The 18,169-nt window shown below is 40.6% G+C and overlaps 1 protein-coding gene across 6 annotated transcripts in view; it reads right to left on the bottom strand.

The window, feature by feature from the left end:
• Nucleotides 1-4,651: 4,651 nt before the first annotated feature.
• KLF12 (Kruppel like factor 12) overlaps nucleotides 4,652-18,169 on the bottom strand; it is a 443,110-nt gene continuing 429,592 nt past the window's right edge. For 5 of the 6 annotated variants that reach the window (XM_019524876.1, XM_019524879.1, XM_019524878.1 and 2 more), the window contains one exon: nucleotides 4,652-5,850. In XM_019524876.1, coding sequence (XP_019380421.1) covers nucleotides 5,669-5,850 — 182 coding nt within the window. In that variant the 3' untranslated portion in view covers nucleotides 4,652-5,668. The remainder of the gene's footprint in view (nucleotides 5,851-18,169) is intronic. The other variant, XM_019524875.1, reaches the window with a different exon arrangement.

The raw sequence follows: 18,169 nt of genomic DNA on the forward strand, positions 1-18,169 counted from the left end.
TATTTGAGCAGGTTTTTTTGGATGAAAACTAAAAGATTTGTTTTTAAAATGTACTTCATTTAAACTATTTACAACCTGTGAAAAATTGTGAGTTTGAAAATACTTTCCCACTATCACATATATTACAGAATATTTAAACTGTTACAAGTACAGTAAAATACCTTTGTTCTATTTTGTTTTTAAAGATGCAGTATCCTTATAGTTGGTTTCATACTAAAAATTGAATTACTACTGAAATTGATTAGATTTTTACATATTTAACAGTACCAATGGGAATGATTTGCTAAGCATACATTGCACAGTTACTGTTACTCTATAATGAAACTGTGAAAATATAACAGTTTTTAATTTTTTTATGTACATCTTCATTATAAAACACAGGCAAAGGCATAATACAGTAATACAAGTTGGTTTCTTAATAATGTGATATTTTCTTTTACAATATAATAATTTCCAATTCCAATTCTCTGTATTATTAAATCATGGTTAAATTTTTGTTTCTGGGCACACATGCGATGAGGCATATCAACATGTGTAAAGGTATGTATGCAGTTATGTATATATGAGCATGTCAGAGTGGGGAGGAATAGCTGAGTGGTAGCTAACTCTGTGGAAGACACACTCTACTAATTGACCTCTTTCAAAAAACCCCCCAAAATAACAAAAAGTTAATGGGATATTAATAGTAGCAAATATATTCACGTTTTGAGGCACCCACTCTCAATAAAGCAGCAGAAGAATATTTCCATTAAAGAGCATTTATTATCAGAAGATATGTTTATAAATGACAACTAGGGGTACATTTTCAATGCAGCTAATAGAAAATGAGACATATGGCTGTTGTTATTCTCATTTCTACTCCTAGGAGGTGGCCCAGCTATTTGTCCAAGATCCACAAAGTGAATTTACCCCAAATTTCAATACCACTGATACCATTTTAATACTGTTAATTTTGTTAAACGTTATTTGAGCTAAGAATCTTTTATATACATGTTAGTCTAAATCTATTTAACTGTGTAAGTATAATAAATAAAGTATAGAATAAGGAGTACTGCATCTTCATCCCCTGTATAAACTGCCACTACAATGAGCTGATTTCAAAGTGCTGCATCATATGGGTGTTTAAAAAAATCTTTATTTCAAATAAAACATTTGCTCATTATATTTTCATATACTGTTTTCTACTGGGCCTTACTGACCAGACCAACATCCTTGTAAAGTCACTTGAAGTCTGCTGCTTCGCAGCATTAGCTGCACATCTAAGCTGCAATGCCTACAGTTAACTTCCTGTCTCCCCTTTATTCAAATTTAAGAGCATAAATCTTTGCTTCACTGAAAGAATGGGATGGTGCCTATTTGTATTTTTCAGCTGTTTATATGAGTCATATCTGTGCTATATAAAGATTAGATCACATACTTCTGCCTGCTGGTTACAATGTAAGCTTTCCACATAGAAAAATCTGTGGTTATATTCATAATGCAAAGGTTTTTGAGGGAAATACTGGAGGGATTCTCAGTTCTTTGCATAATTCTTAAAGGTTGCAGGTAGGTTTGTATCAAAGCCATTGACCTGAGATCACTCCTAAAAACTGTGTAAGCTGGGGCCTAGATCTGAACACTATGGGCTAGCTTTTTCTCTTTACAAAATAACTTCTTAAATGGTTTCAGAAGAACAAAAGAGCATTAAAGAAAATGACCTAACTTAACATACTGGGCTGAATTCTAAGCATTCATACACCTGAAGCTCTTCAATAACTTCAGTGGTGCCTGCAAGTCCAACAGTAGACTGTAGTTATCAGTGGCTATGTACACACATTCAAATGTGTTAGTAGAATTCTCCCGTGTTCATTTTCCTAGTAGAAAATGTATCCGAACAGAAATTTTAATGCTGAGGCCCTGAAAAGGAGAGACCTTGCAGTGTCAAGGGATGCTGTTCAGCCAAGGGCCCCTGTGCACACATCTCAGCATGCTCTGCAGGCTCCCTCAGTCTGCCCAGAGACAGATGGTAGAAATGCATAAGGCATCCCTAACTGACTGCCCCAAACTGCTCTGGCTCAGCCCATGTATGCCTGTAGCACAATGAGGGGATTGTGAAAGAGGCATATTCTGCTCTCTGCTTGGCTGGAGCAGTAAAATCCAGTCCAGGTGACACACAGTCTCCTGGGGAGGAGGGAAGGACAGAAGCAAAGCACCCTGAGATGCTGAAGGACCTTGCTGTGGCTTCTCTCAGAAAGGAATGTATACAGGCATTTGTTTTCCCAGGTGAAACCCTCCTGGGGTGATTTAACCCTGGTTGTTCCTGGGTTATTTTTCTTTCAGAGTAACCATTTTTGCTCTGGGAGAAAAATCCTGAACATGTGTACACTTGTGATTTCTACTGGGAAGGCAGTGACTCTCCCAGTAGAAACTAAATGTCTGTATATGGCCTGTATATGCTGTCTAGATGCAATAATAACATGAAAAGCTCTTTCAGGTGTGCACTGTAAACATTGAGCCTAAGTATTCTCTTTGAGGACTGTTTCAAAGGGGATTGTCAGAAATCTTCAGTATATAACTCTTTGTCTCTCACTGATAAGTTTTATACGTGTGTCTTCTTTGATTTTAATGGCTTTACCCCTGTTTTAAACTGGTACAGTAGAACCAGATCCTCTTTCCAATATTTGTTGCAGCATTTCTAATATATAAACGCGTAGGCAACTGGATGAGAGAAAAGATGAAAGCCCTCACTGCCATTCCTGAAACTTACCCAGACTTTCCCAACTGTCTTCTTCTGGTGAAGTAAACTTAAAGATGGAAAATGCTGTAATTTGTAAAGGGGATGCTGTAGGCATCAAGTAAAATGAGCCCAGAGTAAATTCTGCATTTTTATGTTTTGTTACTAAGACCCGACTAATTTCCCATTATAATATTCTTGAGTATTAAAGATAATCTCACACTTTGATTTGTGCTTGTATGCTTTTAGATTTTCAAATGACTGGTATCTTTAAAAGGACAATTTTGATTTCTATACAGGTAATTCCCACAAATAATGTGCAAACCCTATGGATGACATCTGATCTTTAAATAAGAACTGTTGCTAAAATCTCAGTTTTGCAGTTGGATGACATCACAACAGCTCTATCCACAGAAGTGTGTCCCAAACTGTGGGATATGTCCCGCTTGGGGTGTGAAAGGTTCCAGGGTGAGTATGTGCAAATTACATTGCCAACTGGCAGTATCCTTCTGCTTCAGTCACTCTCACACCTTCCTACTTCAGCTGCCATCACCCCTTCCCCTGCCATTGACTGCCACTGGTAAAGGAAATGGGTGGTGGGGGAAATCTGTAGTGGCTGCTGAGGAAGTGGGGCATGAATGTAATGCCTGATTTGACTATGGTACAGCACAAGCTCACCAGATTTGGTAAATGCAGCCTTATGGAAACCTCTTAGCTTGTGATGCTATCCCTTTTACTCCCAATATTATCTGCACTGCTTGTTATGAGCAAGCTAGGTACTAAAATGCTGTTTTTGTCATGGATTTTGGTGACCTTCCTGATATAAGAATAGGACAAGGGAATGAGCAGTGAAAGAGGCAGTTAGACACTGGTAGTAAATACTTTTCCTTGGTTGTGGAGTTTGCCACTCAGTTGGGAAGCTGGTGTTTTAACAGGCCTGCAGTCCTTAATTTAAAGGGCTGTTCAACTGTTCCCTACCAGGGGAACATTTAAAAATGTGTTTAGGGATGATCAAATTGTGGGCCTGCTGGGTATTTATATAAAAGTGTCTCCATAAATAATCGTCTTCCATTAACTGTCATTGTTTTAGTGTTTGCAATCACAGCTTATCCAGTGTTTGCTGGCTTTTCTTAAAGATAATTGTGGTTTAGAATCCCCTTAACACGATACCTTGAACCAGAACTTAATTCAGATTGGGCAAACATTTAAAAATGAACCTGTGGCATTGTGAGTTTAATCTGTACAGTTCCTGGAACTGAGTATTCATAATTAAATGTATTACAAAAGCTCTTTATGTATATAACTTTTCTCTCTAAACTATAAAAATGTCACCAAATACAAAATCTCACCAATCCTCTTGTAACATTTAGCTGAATAAGCAGATCCTTATGAAGGAGGAGGAAAAATACTGTTCCATTTTAAAGAAAAACTGTTGGCTAAGAATTCCTCCCTTGACCATATAATTTAACTAATACCAATTGGTTCACAATTATTGGGCTGGATGGGAATGATAAGCAATCTGCTTTCATTTAAACAAAGGAGGTTTGAGTTGAAAATCTCTGAAGAGGTAGGCACTGGAGCCCATATGAACAGCTGTTTATGTTGCACTGAAGGGCAGGCTCATGCCTCTTTATTTTCTACCTCCAAAGGAGGAAACTAGTACACTACAGATCATCTTCTTGACAGCACATCCTCTCTGTTTATCCATCCATTGACCCATCAACAATAAAGGCTTACCCACTCTTGTATCTAAAACACCTTTTCAACCACAAAGCAGCTGTTATATTAGATAGAAATTGATATATTTAACTGCGGTACCTGGCAGATCAAAAATATCAAAAAGACTAACATAAGCTGTCAACACAAGAGATCTAATGCCTTATTTTTGTACAGCCCCTTTAGTGGTATGAAGGTTGAGTTTTGCAAGACTCCAGTATGTTATTGTCTTGAAAGCCATTTTATTCATTATTGCTTTTCTCTGCCATTGTAATGCTTCTATGTTTTGTTTCATTTGTACATTCAATTGTATTTTGTGGACAGTTATGCCACGGTGCCAGCATGTATAAATTTGTTTCACTAATTCCTTAATAAAACACTAGGATATAGGACAGGTGGATTCCTGTGACAGAAAACTGCACTTTGAAAACAGAAATGGTAAGCAGGCTCTTTTTATACAAACCAGAAAATAGTACTAAACAAGTCTATAGTAGAGCACAGTTACTTATATTGTACTTGACCTGAAATGCTGCTGCACCCATTTGTTTTACAGACCACAAAAAAAGAGAAAAACAAGGAAAGGAAAGGAAAGGAAAGGAAAGGAAATGTTTGGTGTCTTTCCGGGCATAATGACAAACTGTAGTAAAATACTTAAATGCCACCATCATTATTGCAAAAGTCTGCTTAAGTGCCCCTTCACTTCAGACAGTGGAACCTCTCCAACACAATCTTCTTGTCTACTCTCAAGCTGCTGTTCTGTAGCAGAGATGAGGTGTATTTTCTATACGGATTAGGCAGTACTCAAAAAAGGGGGAAAGGATGGCATAATAATGAAGTCTTGCTCTCATCATCGGTTTGTGGTATCTGATCTTCAAACCAGCAGTAATTCTCAAGGATAAAATGTCCAACAGCTGAGAAAATGTACAGGCTATAAACATTATTCAAGGACACCGCATGGAAAATAATGCCCATTCTTGCAGCATTTAGCTTGCTATCTCCCAGGATACTGTGATGACATTTGTGGGGGAGGTAGGTGGGTAGCCATGCTGGGGATGGGAATGGGTTTTAATTTCAGATGGAAAGGAGAAGAGTGGCACTTCTTTTCCTGCTTTTTTTTTTTTGAATTATTCTGGACATCTTGGAATGCCCTTTGTAACACTGTAGAAGGGGATTCAGCCCTGCTGAATTCATTGTAGTTAAGAGACCCAGCTCTTATATTCTGTTGACAAGTAGCACTTCTCAAACCAGCATGTGCCTCCGGCGATGTAGCGCCAAGTGATCTGATCGGGAAAAGCTGCGGTCACAGTCTGCACACTTGAATGGCTTCACTCCTGTGTGTTTGCGGTAATGCCTCGTCAGTTCATCTGAGCGAGCAAACTTCCAGGTGCAACCTTCCCAGGTACATTTGTATGGTTTTTCACCTGGGATAGACAAAAAAAAGAAAGGAATAGGTTGTGACTTTCTATTGGGTTGTTCACAGTTAGTCCACATCCCCTGGTTTCTCCCAACTTCCCCCTACCCAGGGGTATTTTCAAGTGAAATTAGAAAACTGACCTTTTCTGATTCTGCTGAATAGAAGAAAAGGCTTTTTTTGCATCCAGATTTTTCAGTCCTATGGTATTTACATGACTAAAAGTATCAACAGGATTAAGGCGATGACACTGATCTTACCTTGTTGTGAGGATTATTAGTTAATGTTTGTGAACCAATCCCAGGACAAAGTCTATCATGTGAGCTTTATCTTTTTTTGTAATCCTATGTAATGCATGTATAGTGCAAACTATCGCTTTTGTTAGTTTGTACTACATCATTCCACACTTGCTCCCAAAATGGAAGACATTTTTCAGCAACCATGCTAAAGTGACTTTAGCAACTGGTAGACGGAAGTCTCACATAAGAAAGACTTCAGCATCTTTGCACACGGTGTAACAGGACATTTGCTAGCACTTTGCTAAGTTCCATAACCTAGAATTATGAAAAAAACTTTAGAAGGTCAATCTGCAATCCCTTTTTCTTCTTGACTGTGCAAGTTCATTTCCAATGAGATGTATTTTTCACACATAAGTTAACAGGCTTAGAGTGGGATTTTCAAGAATGACCAGTCTTAGGTTTAGTACTGCTTCCACTGAAGCCAACAGTAAAACTCCAGTTTATTTAGAGGGGAGCACTGCTAGGTCAACCCCACCTGGTCTGGAAACTCCCAGCATTGGTTTTATTTTTTTTACTGTAAGAAGGAAAAATATATTATGTTCTACCAGTTCTCTGTAATACAGTGCAACACCAGTAAAACATTTCAAAACATTTGGATTTTACGTATTTATAAACATTTTTGTCTGATGAAACCTCGTTCCCACAACCCTTTTTAAACCTGAATTTCCCTGGTTTCATCACCATATGAGCACACCTTGGGGACTTCCTAGTTCCAGAAACCTAGCACGTATTGAAAACTGAAGAAGGAAGGCAATCTGAGCTATTTTTGTGTACATATTCCAGCAGTGAGCCACATTTGAATTTTTTAAATTACTGGGGACAGTGCAGCTCCATTTCCTAAACCAGCCAGTCACAGCAGGACTATGAGCTAGAAACCATTTTGAGAACAATTATTCCTTCATAAGCAGGGATCCTGGTTTTCTCTAATTTAAAAAATCCCCAATCTTTGCTTTAAAAAAGTAACCTAAACTCCACATTTTTCCATGATCAAAATGAAATACCACTATATATATAGTGAGAAACAAATAAGAAGTATATGGAGTGGTGAAACAAATATATAGTGTATAAATAGTGAGAAACAAATATATATAGTGGTATTTCATTTTGATCACAGAAAAAATGTGGAGTTTAGGTTATTTTAAAAAAATAGAAACTAGGGGATTCATAAGACACCTTTATCCCTCATGTGTCTATTGATGTTTTGTTCAGATTTTGGTCTTGGGAATCCTGAACAGGTTGCAGAATACTGCTTCAGTTATGACAAATTGGTACTACATGGGTGCATCTACATGAGATGTTTACTGCAGTTGCCTAATTAGCTCCACAGTAAACATCTCAGTGTCTCCATGTGCATCCCTATTAGGGTGCATGAAACTAATAAACTGCAGAGTTTTTTCATGTGCAGCACTGCACACATACAGACTGACCCAGCTGGCTGGGGCATGAGGGTGCTTCAATGTGGGGGCTGCCTGCTGGCTAGCCCCACAATGAAGCACCCTCATGCCCCATCCAGCCCCTCCACAGCACACTGAGCCTGGTTGGAGCAGCCCTGGGTTGGTAGGCTGAGCCCCCAAGACCTCTGTCATCGGGGACTGCTGTGACCTAGCTCACTGTGCTGTAGTCTGGGTGCACGTACAGATGCAGACCCAGCAGCAATAAGCTTCAGAGCAATAAGATCTGGACCTGCTTTGAGCAGGGGGTCAACTAGATGACCTCCTGAGGTCCCTTCCAACCCTAATTTTCTATGATTTTATCTTTCTTATTCCTGCATGTTAATAGGCACAGGTAGATGTGCCCCACTTGACTTACTCTAGTACACCAGCAGGCCATCAAAATACAATATCACTGAGTCTGTGGTTCAGCTACCACTATGCTTCTTATTTGTTTCTCAGTCTTGTGCAGTAATGGTGTAGCTTCTTGTGTGTAAATGAGAGAACAAGGGTGTGTGCGAGTGTGTGCATGTGTGTGGCCCTCAGAAATGCTGTAATTAGAGTTGAAGTTCTGCAAGAGTTTCTTCCAGCAGCAGAACCACTGGAAAAAGGATTCGGATTTTCTAAAAATGAAGTTTAAGTATGAAAGTGCTTCATATTTTTGATCTAGTTAGGTGGAAAGCAGCTGAAGAAAATCTTAAAGACAGATAATAAGTGGTCATCACTGCCCTTGTCCTTCAAGGAAGCAAATACACTGGGCCTGGGGTGGCACAGGTGCTAAGGCACACAGCTGACACCCCAGAGATTGCAAGTTTGAGTCCATAGCAGAAGTGCTCGTGGCACAGCCTGTCAGAGTCCCATGAACTGGCAAATTCTGCTAAATACCTTGCCACAAGGACACAAAAAAGGAAAGTACAGCAACTTACTAGCAATGTCTCTTCAGAAGTAAACATATACTTTGTTGTGCAAGTTATAATTTCAAAGGGGAAACCCCTCCCCAACTTTTCCCAGTTTAAAAAAATTGTAATCAAGCCTCAGGATTGACATTTGCAGCACACAACTTTATAAAGAATTCATATGCTGCACACACACATTGGTATAGTTATCAGTAACATTTGAGCTAACTGAGGTTATATCTTGTGCACACCATCTGGGGTATACTGAGAATACATACCAGCCAGGACTCTAAAACTTGTGCTGCTGATGTCAGATGGTGAAATACAACAGTTGCTGTAAAGAGAATCCAGTATTCTGGTTTTAGAAGTGACAAGCTGGATTTGTAAAGACCACAACACAGAGCTGGAAGCAACAGTGAAGACTGGAACTTTGTCTGTCTGTGATTCTCAAATGCACGCAAAATGCTGAATAGTATTTATTGTCCTCTGGATGTTGATGGCATCGGGCTCGTGGAATTCTGCAGCTGACATGAGCTGTACGAGCATGAGCTAAATGGCAGATGGCTGACTACGTGTTCTTGCCAATGACAAAGTGCTACAAAATGTACTCAGATTTACCACGGAATAGTTTAACATGCTCTTGCCACAAACAGTTGGTGCGGAGTGCTATACAAAAGTAGCAATATTCCATCTGACTTGGCAGGCTTATGCTAACAGTCTCATCATGTCATATAAATGATTTCTAAGTAGAGCATGTGTTACTCCATCCCTATGCTCCCATGTTCAACATATTGTAAATTGTTTTTCATTCAGATGATCAGAAACGGGTTTTATTCGTTTCTTTGGTTGTAAAGGCTTCCCAAATCAAGTAGGGATACTGTTACTCTAACTATAGTATACCACTAAGGTTTGGATGCTTATCTGAATTGTATCCACATCAGGCAATATTTTGGGAAGGCCTTTCCTTCCCCAGCACACAACTCTCCTACAAAAATGGCCATGACTCATTTTTTCCTTGTAAGAGGTATAACAGGAAGGTTAGGGGGCCTAGCCTTCAATTAGTCCCTCCCATAAAGTGATAACAAAGCAGAAAATGTGGAAGGAGATGGATCTGTGCTACACAACAGGAGTCCTCCAACTTCTGCCACCAGCTTTTCACCACTCTGAGTCCTGCTTGCCCAGTTCCTAAAGAGTTTGTGAAGGAACCTGGGCTAATCACATTCTTTCTTACACAACACAAGAAAAATCTGTTGCTTGTTCAAACCAACCAGAGATCCTACATTTCTTTCAGTGAAGTGCATGGGCATGATACAACATTAGACAAACAGATAGGACAGGCAGACAAGAACGAAATGAAAGACACTTTTAAAATGTACATACTCACAACATAAAATAAAAAGCTTAGCTTCAGTAAGGACAAAAGTCTTGTCATCCATCTTTTCCTGATTATGTAGATATTATTGTATTAGCTGCTGCCATTATTATTAAAACATCACAATCAAGAACAGTTAATGGGTTATACAAAAAACAGAATAAAACTTGGAAAGCAACTGAAAAAGGTCAAGAGGGACCCTAAGGGCAGGGAATGAGAATCCAATGTCATGGTATGAGAGCACGGGAAATGAAGGAGAGAGAGAGGACAAAATAGCAGGGGAGATTTAGAAAACAGAAGTAAATTTCTGCAGAAAGAGGAAAGATCATGCAGCAAGGAAGAAAAGCAAAAATAGAGGATGAAAAATTAAGGAAAAAAAATCTAAGTCAGCTGATTCAATGTTTTGAATCCAAGACGGTTTAGGATTTAGACATGCAGGTTAGAAAAAAATGTAACACACTTCCAAATATCTTCCTAGACCTGACCCCTAACTTCCTGCTTTATATTTGGGAACCCTGGTTTTTGCCCTCATAACTGATAGGTAAGAAATATAAATAAAAAGTAAGGTGTCACAGCAACAGCATACTTTAAGTCCTGAAGTGATGTTCTCCAGCATGAATACTGCACACTATAGGAAGTTTATATAGAATATATAAGAATTGCTTCAAAGCCTTAAGTGGGTCCAAAACAAAGGATGCACTGGGAGAACAGGGTTCAAATCTGTACTGGGTTTGTCTACATGACACGCTTACTGCGGAGCTGCCTAATTAGCAGAGATTCTGGTTTTCTCTGATAAAAAAAATCCCCAATTTTCGGTTTTAAAAAGTAACCCAAAACCTACATTTTTCCATGATTAAAATGAAACACCACTTGTGTGTGTGTGTGTGTGTGTGTGTGTGTGTGTGTATTAGTGGTGTTTCATTTTAATCATGGAAAAGTTTAATTTCACAGTCAGGGCGGCTAGGATCTGGAACCAACTTCCAAGCGACGTGGTGCTGGCTCCTACCTGGGGGTCTTTAAGAAGAGGTTAGATGAACACCTTGCTGGGGTTGTTTGACCCCAGTACTCTTTCCTGCCATGGCAGGGGGTCAGACTCGATGATCTGATCAGGTCCCTTCCGACCCTACAACTATGAAACTATGAAACTATTAATCAGAGAAAACCAGGATCCCTGATAATTAGCTCTGCAGTGAAGTCTCCACATCTATACATCACAGTAAACTCATAAATGCTGCCGTAGGTTAGTACTTGTAAATACAAGTATTATCTTGTGGCAACATTATTTACTGTGAAGCAATGCATGTTTAGATGGTAATGGGGCTAGCTGGGGCATGAGAGTACTTCAGTGATGGGGCAGCTTGCTGGCTAGCCCCACACTGAAACACCCTTGTGCCCCAGACAGCCCCTCCACAGCATCTTGAGCTGGGTTGGAGTAGCCCTGAGCTGGCAGGCTGACCCCCTGGACCCTGTGCCAACTGGTGCTGCTCTGACCTGGCTCAACATGCTGTGGTTCCAGGTGCATGTGAAGATATGGTGCCCGGAGCAATAAACTCCGGCATCATATGTGCTGGAGTTTATTGCTCTGTGCTAACAGCACATGTAGATGCACCCGCTGTTGATCATCTTATACAAAATATCAATTCTGCTCTTGTTTGAAAAGGTGAATTAAGATATTTTTGAAGTTTCAGGTATGACTCAATACCAAAGTGGAACTAGTCATTTTTACCTTCTATTTATAATGCAGTTATTTTTAATATATTTTCAAAACATTGTGAGTTGAGTCTAGGTGTTACAGACCAAGCTACTTTAATTATTGTTATTAACTCATTTCCCTACTCCACCCACCTTCCCCTCAGAACAAAACATTAACAAAAGTACATAACTGTCAGCATGTGCGTAAGTGCCATTACTGTAAGATAAGCATGTAGTATTGCTGGGGAAAGGCCACAATTGCCTTCCAGAATGTAGGTTCTACCCTTTCCGTTGCCTAGGTGACCCTGTGCTGTTATTCAATATTCTTCCTTAGATGTTTTCTGGTCTATCAGTTCTTTTCTACCAGTCTATCAGTCCTTTGTAGGGTCGGAAGTCGGAAGTCTAACCTGACTACTATTATGAGATCAGTTAACCAAGAAAACTGCTCTCTCCCTCGGTTACTCCACCATCCACTGACACTCATGTCTGTGATTGGGATTTTTTTATACTTTACAAATAGGGTACAGGGCCACGTACTGCAGGGGAGAAGCAGGCCCAATTTCTATGTCATGAGAACTTCACTGTGCAATGCTAGTATGATGCCCTTTTGGCCAACTGGAACTGCCACAAAGGATGCAAGATACTTCAAAAGGAGGGGGCAAGAAATTCTTTAATAGGCAATTGTGGAATAACATGGCCCTCAGGGGAATTTTTTTCGGAACTTCAGGCCGTCAGTAGTTGACTCGTGCTTTAGTGGAAAGGTTTTATTATTGTAATTAAGGATATTCTACTTACTAGCTGAAGTTTCTAACCTCTTTTTTGCATCTTATGAATATCTTGAAATTGGTAATATCCTGTGGCAACAAGTTCCATAGAATATTCCCATTATGGGGAAAGATAAAACCCTCAATAATCAAATGTTAAGCATGTTGCCTTCAGTGTAATTGAATTTCCTTTGATCTTTTGCTGGGTGGCAGGATATGCAGGCATGCATGAATAAACTTCTGTATCCTAGCTATTTTTCCATGTACAGCTTTCATGCCCCATCTTTTTTGTTTTCTCTTTAAGCTAAAGAGTCCTAATCCGTTTCATTTTCTGTTTGCATGGCAATCTTATCATAACTTTAGCCAGTATCAGTCCCTTTCTGTGGACCCTTCCTATATTAGTTAGCCTAGTTTGGAATACTAATAATACTGTATATTAAAAATAAGTCAGACCAAGCACTACAAAATATGCATTAGGGAGTAGTCTTCATTGGCAGGGAGACAGGCTGCATCAGCTATAGCAGGTGTTTTCTATCTTTTTGCCTTGCATGACTGTGAAATAGCCAATTCTTTTGGTAAGGAAAATAACAAGAACACCTGATAAGTGAGCCCAAATTCTAATTCTTTGCAAACCGCACTTGTAATTGTTTTCAAACTGGAAGCCAAACCTTTTCCTGGGATTTTTTCTGTTTTTAACATTAGAGAGGCATTGGTTAAAAAAAAAAAGATATAGCCCTGGCAGCAGGGACCAGAACTCAGATCTCCTAGGAGAGAGCTCCTCGCTTGTTTTTTTTGGGGCTTCAGGAATCTTCTGCCCTTGTTGTTGCACTGGTTCAACTTCCAGTGATTTATGTGTCTAAATTCCAACCAATTCTCTTTAGATATTTATGAAATTTATTTGGATCTGGTCTTACACACACAAATGTAGTGGCAGAACCTGTGTTTGCCCAGTCTGTTGTTATCGTGGTATCTGCCTAGTCTATCACTGTTACTAAAATCATACCTTGAATCTTTATGCAGTTCTTACTAAGATAATTTCACTAATATTAGTGAGAGCATTCTCTGAGTAAAACCAGAATAAAGATCTAGCCCTTAACCAGCTGAAGGAAAAAAAATATAGTCCTGAAAAAATGCACCTGCACAATTTTGCTGATGTGATCAGTCTTGTTGGAGTGAAGGGATCAACTGGTTATGCATGATTATGCCTCCCTCCTCCATGAGAAAGCCTTACAGTTAGTTGCTGGTGTTTAGGAAGTTATTGTGATAGTACATTCTCACATAAAATGTGTATAATACTTCTGTCATCTGGCTGCAGCAAGTAGATCAACATGAAATTAATTCTGAGTACATTCACATCAAACCCATAGTAATATTGCTGTAGGGCTGGGAGTCACCAATTGCCAGCTACAAGAGATGACTAATTAGGTTTTGAGTTTCTGCCCAAAAATATGAAATGGTTGTGCATATTTTGATAAGGAAACTGCCATCTCATAATAGACTCTTGCATATTCCCAAAGAAAGAAGACACATTTTAGGCACTGGTTAAAGCTAAACCAAAGAATTTCATGTGAAGTACTTTATAAAAAATAGTGTAAATATGTTTTAAAGTTTTTAATTACACCCCACAGGCACTTCCATCTTCAAAATGCTTTATATATCTATACTTGGAAAGTATTAAAGATTTACAACAAATAAGTAAAATAAATACTAGTATCTTTATTTTGCAGGTAGAGAGACAGAGAGCTTAGAGACCAGATTTAATGCCACCTCTATCAAGTGTCATAGTAATGTCATCTCAGTCATCATACCCGTAGCATTAAGTCACAAAAAAGCTGTGAGGGAAAGAGGACACCACACACCTTTTGCATTAACTGTCTTCTGGAAGTTGAGCTGGTGGAATAGAATTGCACTTTAGTTCATAAGTCCATTTACGCACCTAATGGGTCGAACAGAATCTGTCTGTAGGAGGGAGTGATGGTAGAAAATACAATTTATGGCTTAAGATAGGGAGAGGCAACCTATGGCCTCTGGGCTGAATCCAGGCCACAAAGCCATCCTATCTGGCTTGTGCAGCCAGGGCTTCTGATACATTTTGGCAGCTGGGGGCTTTAGCAGTGTTTTGGTGGGGCGGGTTTCACCTACAAAGTGGCTAGGTGGTGAGGGGCAGCAGAAGGTGTCAGGCAGCCAGGTCAGAAAGGCTAGATCACCCTGGACCAAACTTGACAACTTCAGTCTGATGCTCCTGAAGTGTGATCCCTGGCTTATGGAGTTCCTTACTCCCTGCACTGAAATCTCAAGACCTGACTCGCACTCCCTAAACACATTAAAATATCATTGCAGCACTTTATTTCAATACATTTCCAGCAAATGTTTCAAAGACAACTTCGGAATCTATGTTCTCACTTGCTCTGAGAGACTGACTCACTGTATTTCTTCGGTGAAATTACAGTTTGACTTTTGTGTCTCTGTCCTGGTAAAATTTGCAAATACAGGATCTTTCTGGGGAAAATTCACATCAGTTGAGCAAGTCTGGAAAATAAATACTAAAAATTGAGTAGAAGCATAGTCTACAGGTGGGTGTATGAGCTCAGGGTTCTCACGCTGGCTTACTGTACACCCTTTGCCTGGTCAGTAGAATACTGTTTCTCTATGCAAAAGCTAGAGATAAAGCAATTTTCCCAATTCAAAATAATTATAAACCTCACACTTCATATATCAGACAGAATTTCACCATGATTTTTCAGTTTTGTAATGCTATTATTTACATGTTCTATTACTAATAATAAGTCAAAATAAATTTTTCATGTTTTCTCTTGTGTTTGCATTTTCTCTTACCATATTTTCCCTTGTGTATGCTACACTATACTGGCTTACAGATTGGACCTTGCTTCTTGTCATATCCACTTTGCCCCATTCACTTCGTAATTACTACCTGTTTAGACTCCTGACATTTCCTTTTCACACTTCTGTTTTTGTGCTTTCTTTCACACTGCCTCTATTCAGCCAATGGCCTCCTTATCCTATCTATATTCTTACCACACTTTAATTGAAATCCTTCCTAAAACCTTCTTCTGCTATTCACACAAAAGATGTGTCATAATAATTATGAGAATAATTTTGAATAACAACTCAATAAGTTTTATAGCTTCATAGTTGGTAGGGCCTGAAGGGACCTCAGCAGATCATCAAGTCTGACCCCCTGCCATGGCAGAAAAGAATTCTGGGGTCAAACAACCCCGGCTAGGTGATTATCTACCCTCCTTTTGAAGACCCCCAGAGCAGGAGGTTCCAGATCCTAGCCGCCCTGACTGTGAAGTAGTGCCTCCTGATATCTTGCCTGAATCTACTCTCCATCAACTTATGGCCGTTATTCCTTGTTACTCCCAGTAGTGCTCGGGGAAACAGGGACTCTCCCATTGCCTGCTGGTCTCCCTTGGCCAGTTTATAGATGGCCACCAGATCCCCTCTCAGCCTTCTCTTGTGGAGGCTGAACAGGTTCAGGTCTCATAGCCTCTCCTCGTAGGGCCTGCCTTGCTGCTCCCTGATCATGTGAGTGGCCCTCCTCTGGACCCTCTCCATGTTGTCCACATCCCTCCTGAGGTGCGGCACCCAGAACTGGATGCAGTACTCCAACTGTGGCCTGACCAATGTCATACAGAGGGGGCAATCACCTCCATGGATCTGTTCATGATGCATCTGTGGATGCATGACAAGGTGTGGTTAGTCTTACTGACTGCATCACCACATTGGCGGCCCATGTTCATCTTGGAGTCTATAATGACTCCAAGATCCTTCTCTGCCTCTGATTTTGTGACTTGGTTGTAGAAGGCCACTAGGTTGGTCTGATAGGACCTGCCTCTAATGAACCCATGTTGGTTGCCCATAGGCATACACTCCCCTGCTTGCCCCTTGCAGATGTGCACCTGGATATTTTTCTCAAAGAGCTTCCCCAGGACCAAGGTAAGACTAACAAGCCCATAATTTCATAGGTCCTCCTTCCTTCCTTTTTTGAAAATGGGGACCACATTGGCCCTTTTCCAGTCCTCTGGCACCTTGCCAGAGCACCACGAGTGCTCGTAAAGCTGTGCCAGGGGTCCCACAATGACCTCTGCTAATTCCCTCGGTGCTTTGGGGTGGAGATCATCAGGGCTTGCTGATTTGAACATGTCCAGTCCCACCAGAAGTTCCCTGACTAGGTCCTTTCTGACCCTGGGCCTGGCTGTGCCTCCCCTGGGACCACTGGGGATCCCAGTAAGGGGATGACCTGGTCTCTGCTCAGAAAAATGGAGGCAAAGAAATTGTTAAATACGTTAGCTTTGTCCTCTGGTGAGACCACCAGATTTCCTAGCATGTCCTGCAGAGGCTCCACGTTACCCAGAACCTTAGGGTGAAGGCTGTTAGGGTGAAGTTACACATTACACTTAGACCATACTAAATCTGTAGAATGTAAAGCAATGTTAAATTTAGAGCATGCTGTGAACAGTTAAGGGTTAAGGGTTAATACTGTTTCTCGTCTGCACAGCTCTGACTTGCCACTAGAGGGATGTAGAGGAGCAGCATGGCTAGGAGCCAGGACACCTGGCTCCTCCCTGCTTTGGGGGTGGGTACGGGCTTGTACGAGTGCATCGTGGGATGCTGGAAGATTGCAAATTGCTCGTTTTATTTCCACAGAGCAGACAGAAGTAACCTTAACATAAGCTAGGTAGAATGACCTGGAGTTAACCCTCACCTGAAATCGTGTGGCTCTGAGACATTCAAAGGTCACTTAGCATGAGTTAACAAGCTTTACCCTGCAGACACTTGCATTTTAAGTGTTCCTAATATGGCCGAAGTGTAATGTGCAACTTTATCTTTAGACCACTGACAGACATTAAAAAGAAGGTGCAATGGGATTTGACATGCAATCGCAACAGTCACATTTCCTACCGTGCCACATGTATGTATGCGTGGGACTGAGTATCAGATACCATCATGCCATATTGCTGACATATTAAGGTAATTTTCATTCCCATGGCTGGAAGTCCCATCAGTTGATTAAAGCTCCCAGCCTTGCAGGCACGGCATGCACTCCTCCTGATGAAAACTCCAATCAGCAGATAGAGTCCCTAACCGTGGGAGGCATGGTGTGCCCCGATGGCTGAGAGCTCTGATCAGCTGACTGGGCTCCCAGCCACCAGTGGTCTCCGCAGCGGGGAGCTCCAATCACTGATATCAGCTGTTTGGGGCTCCCAGCCAAGGGAGCTCACTGCACTCTCCCAGCTGCGAGCCCTAATCAGCTGACCAGTGCTCCCAGTCTCCTCACACACGGGCATGTGCTCTGGAGGTTGGGAGCACTTGGCCACATGCTCAGTTAAATGTGTGATAGGAACCAGCAACAAAGTTATTACACATATTTTGTGAAACAATATTTTTGCTTATTCCTGATTAGTCCTTATTTTGTCATGCTATTAACTGAATGAATGTATTGCCAGGTGACTACTTTAAGAAGTGATTAACCAGTTACTCATGTCTTAAGTGTAATGTGTCAGAGGCTTTAGGCTCACCTCTATATTTCTTATTGTTTCTGTATGAAGGGAATGAAAAGGAAATACACAAAATCACCGCTTTACTCTCATGCTCGCACGTTTCTCAGCCATGGGTAGAAATTATGTTGACTGGACCAATATAATGCCCTGAGACAGATAGACAGAATCAACTTTTTGGGGCGGGGAGTCTTTCTTTTCAGAGGTATGAACATGCCTAACAAATCATTGCTCCTAAGCTGTAAAACCTAATATAGTTTCATAGTTTCATAGTTTCTAGGATCGGAAGGGACCTGTGAAGATCATCTAGTCCGAACCCCTGCTATGGCAGGAAAGAGTACTGGGGTCAAACGA

Source organism: Gavialis gangeticus, unplaced genomic scaffold, assembly GCF_001723915.1.
Source record: "Gavialis gangeticus isolate Ggan-Ray unplaced genomic scaffold, GavGan_comp1, whole genome shotgun sequence".
NCBI classification, from domain to species: domain Eukaryota; kingdom Metazoa; phylum Chordata; order Crocodylia; family Gavialidae; genus Gavialis; species Gavialis gangeticus.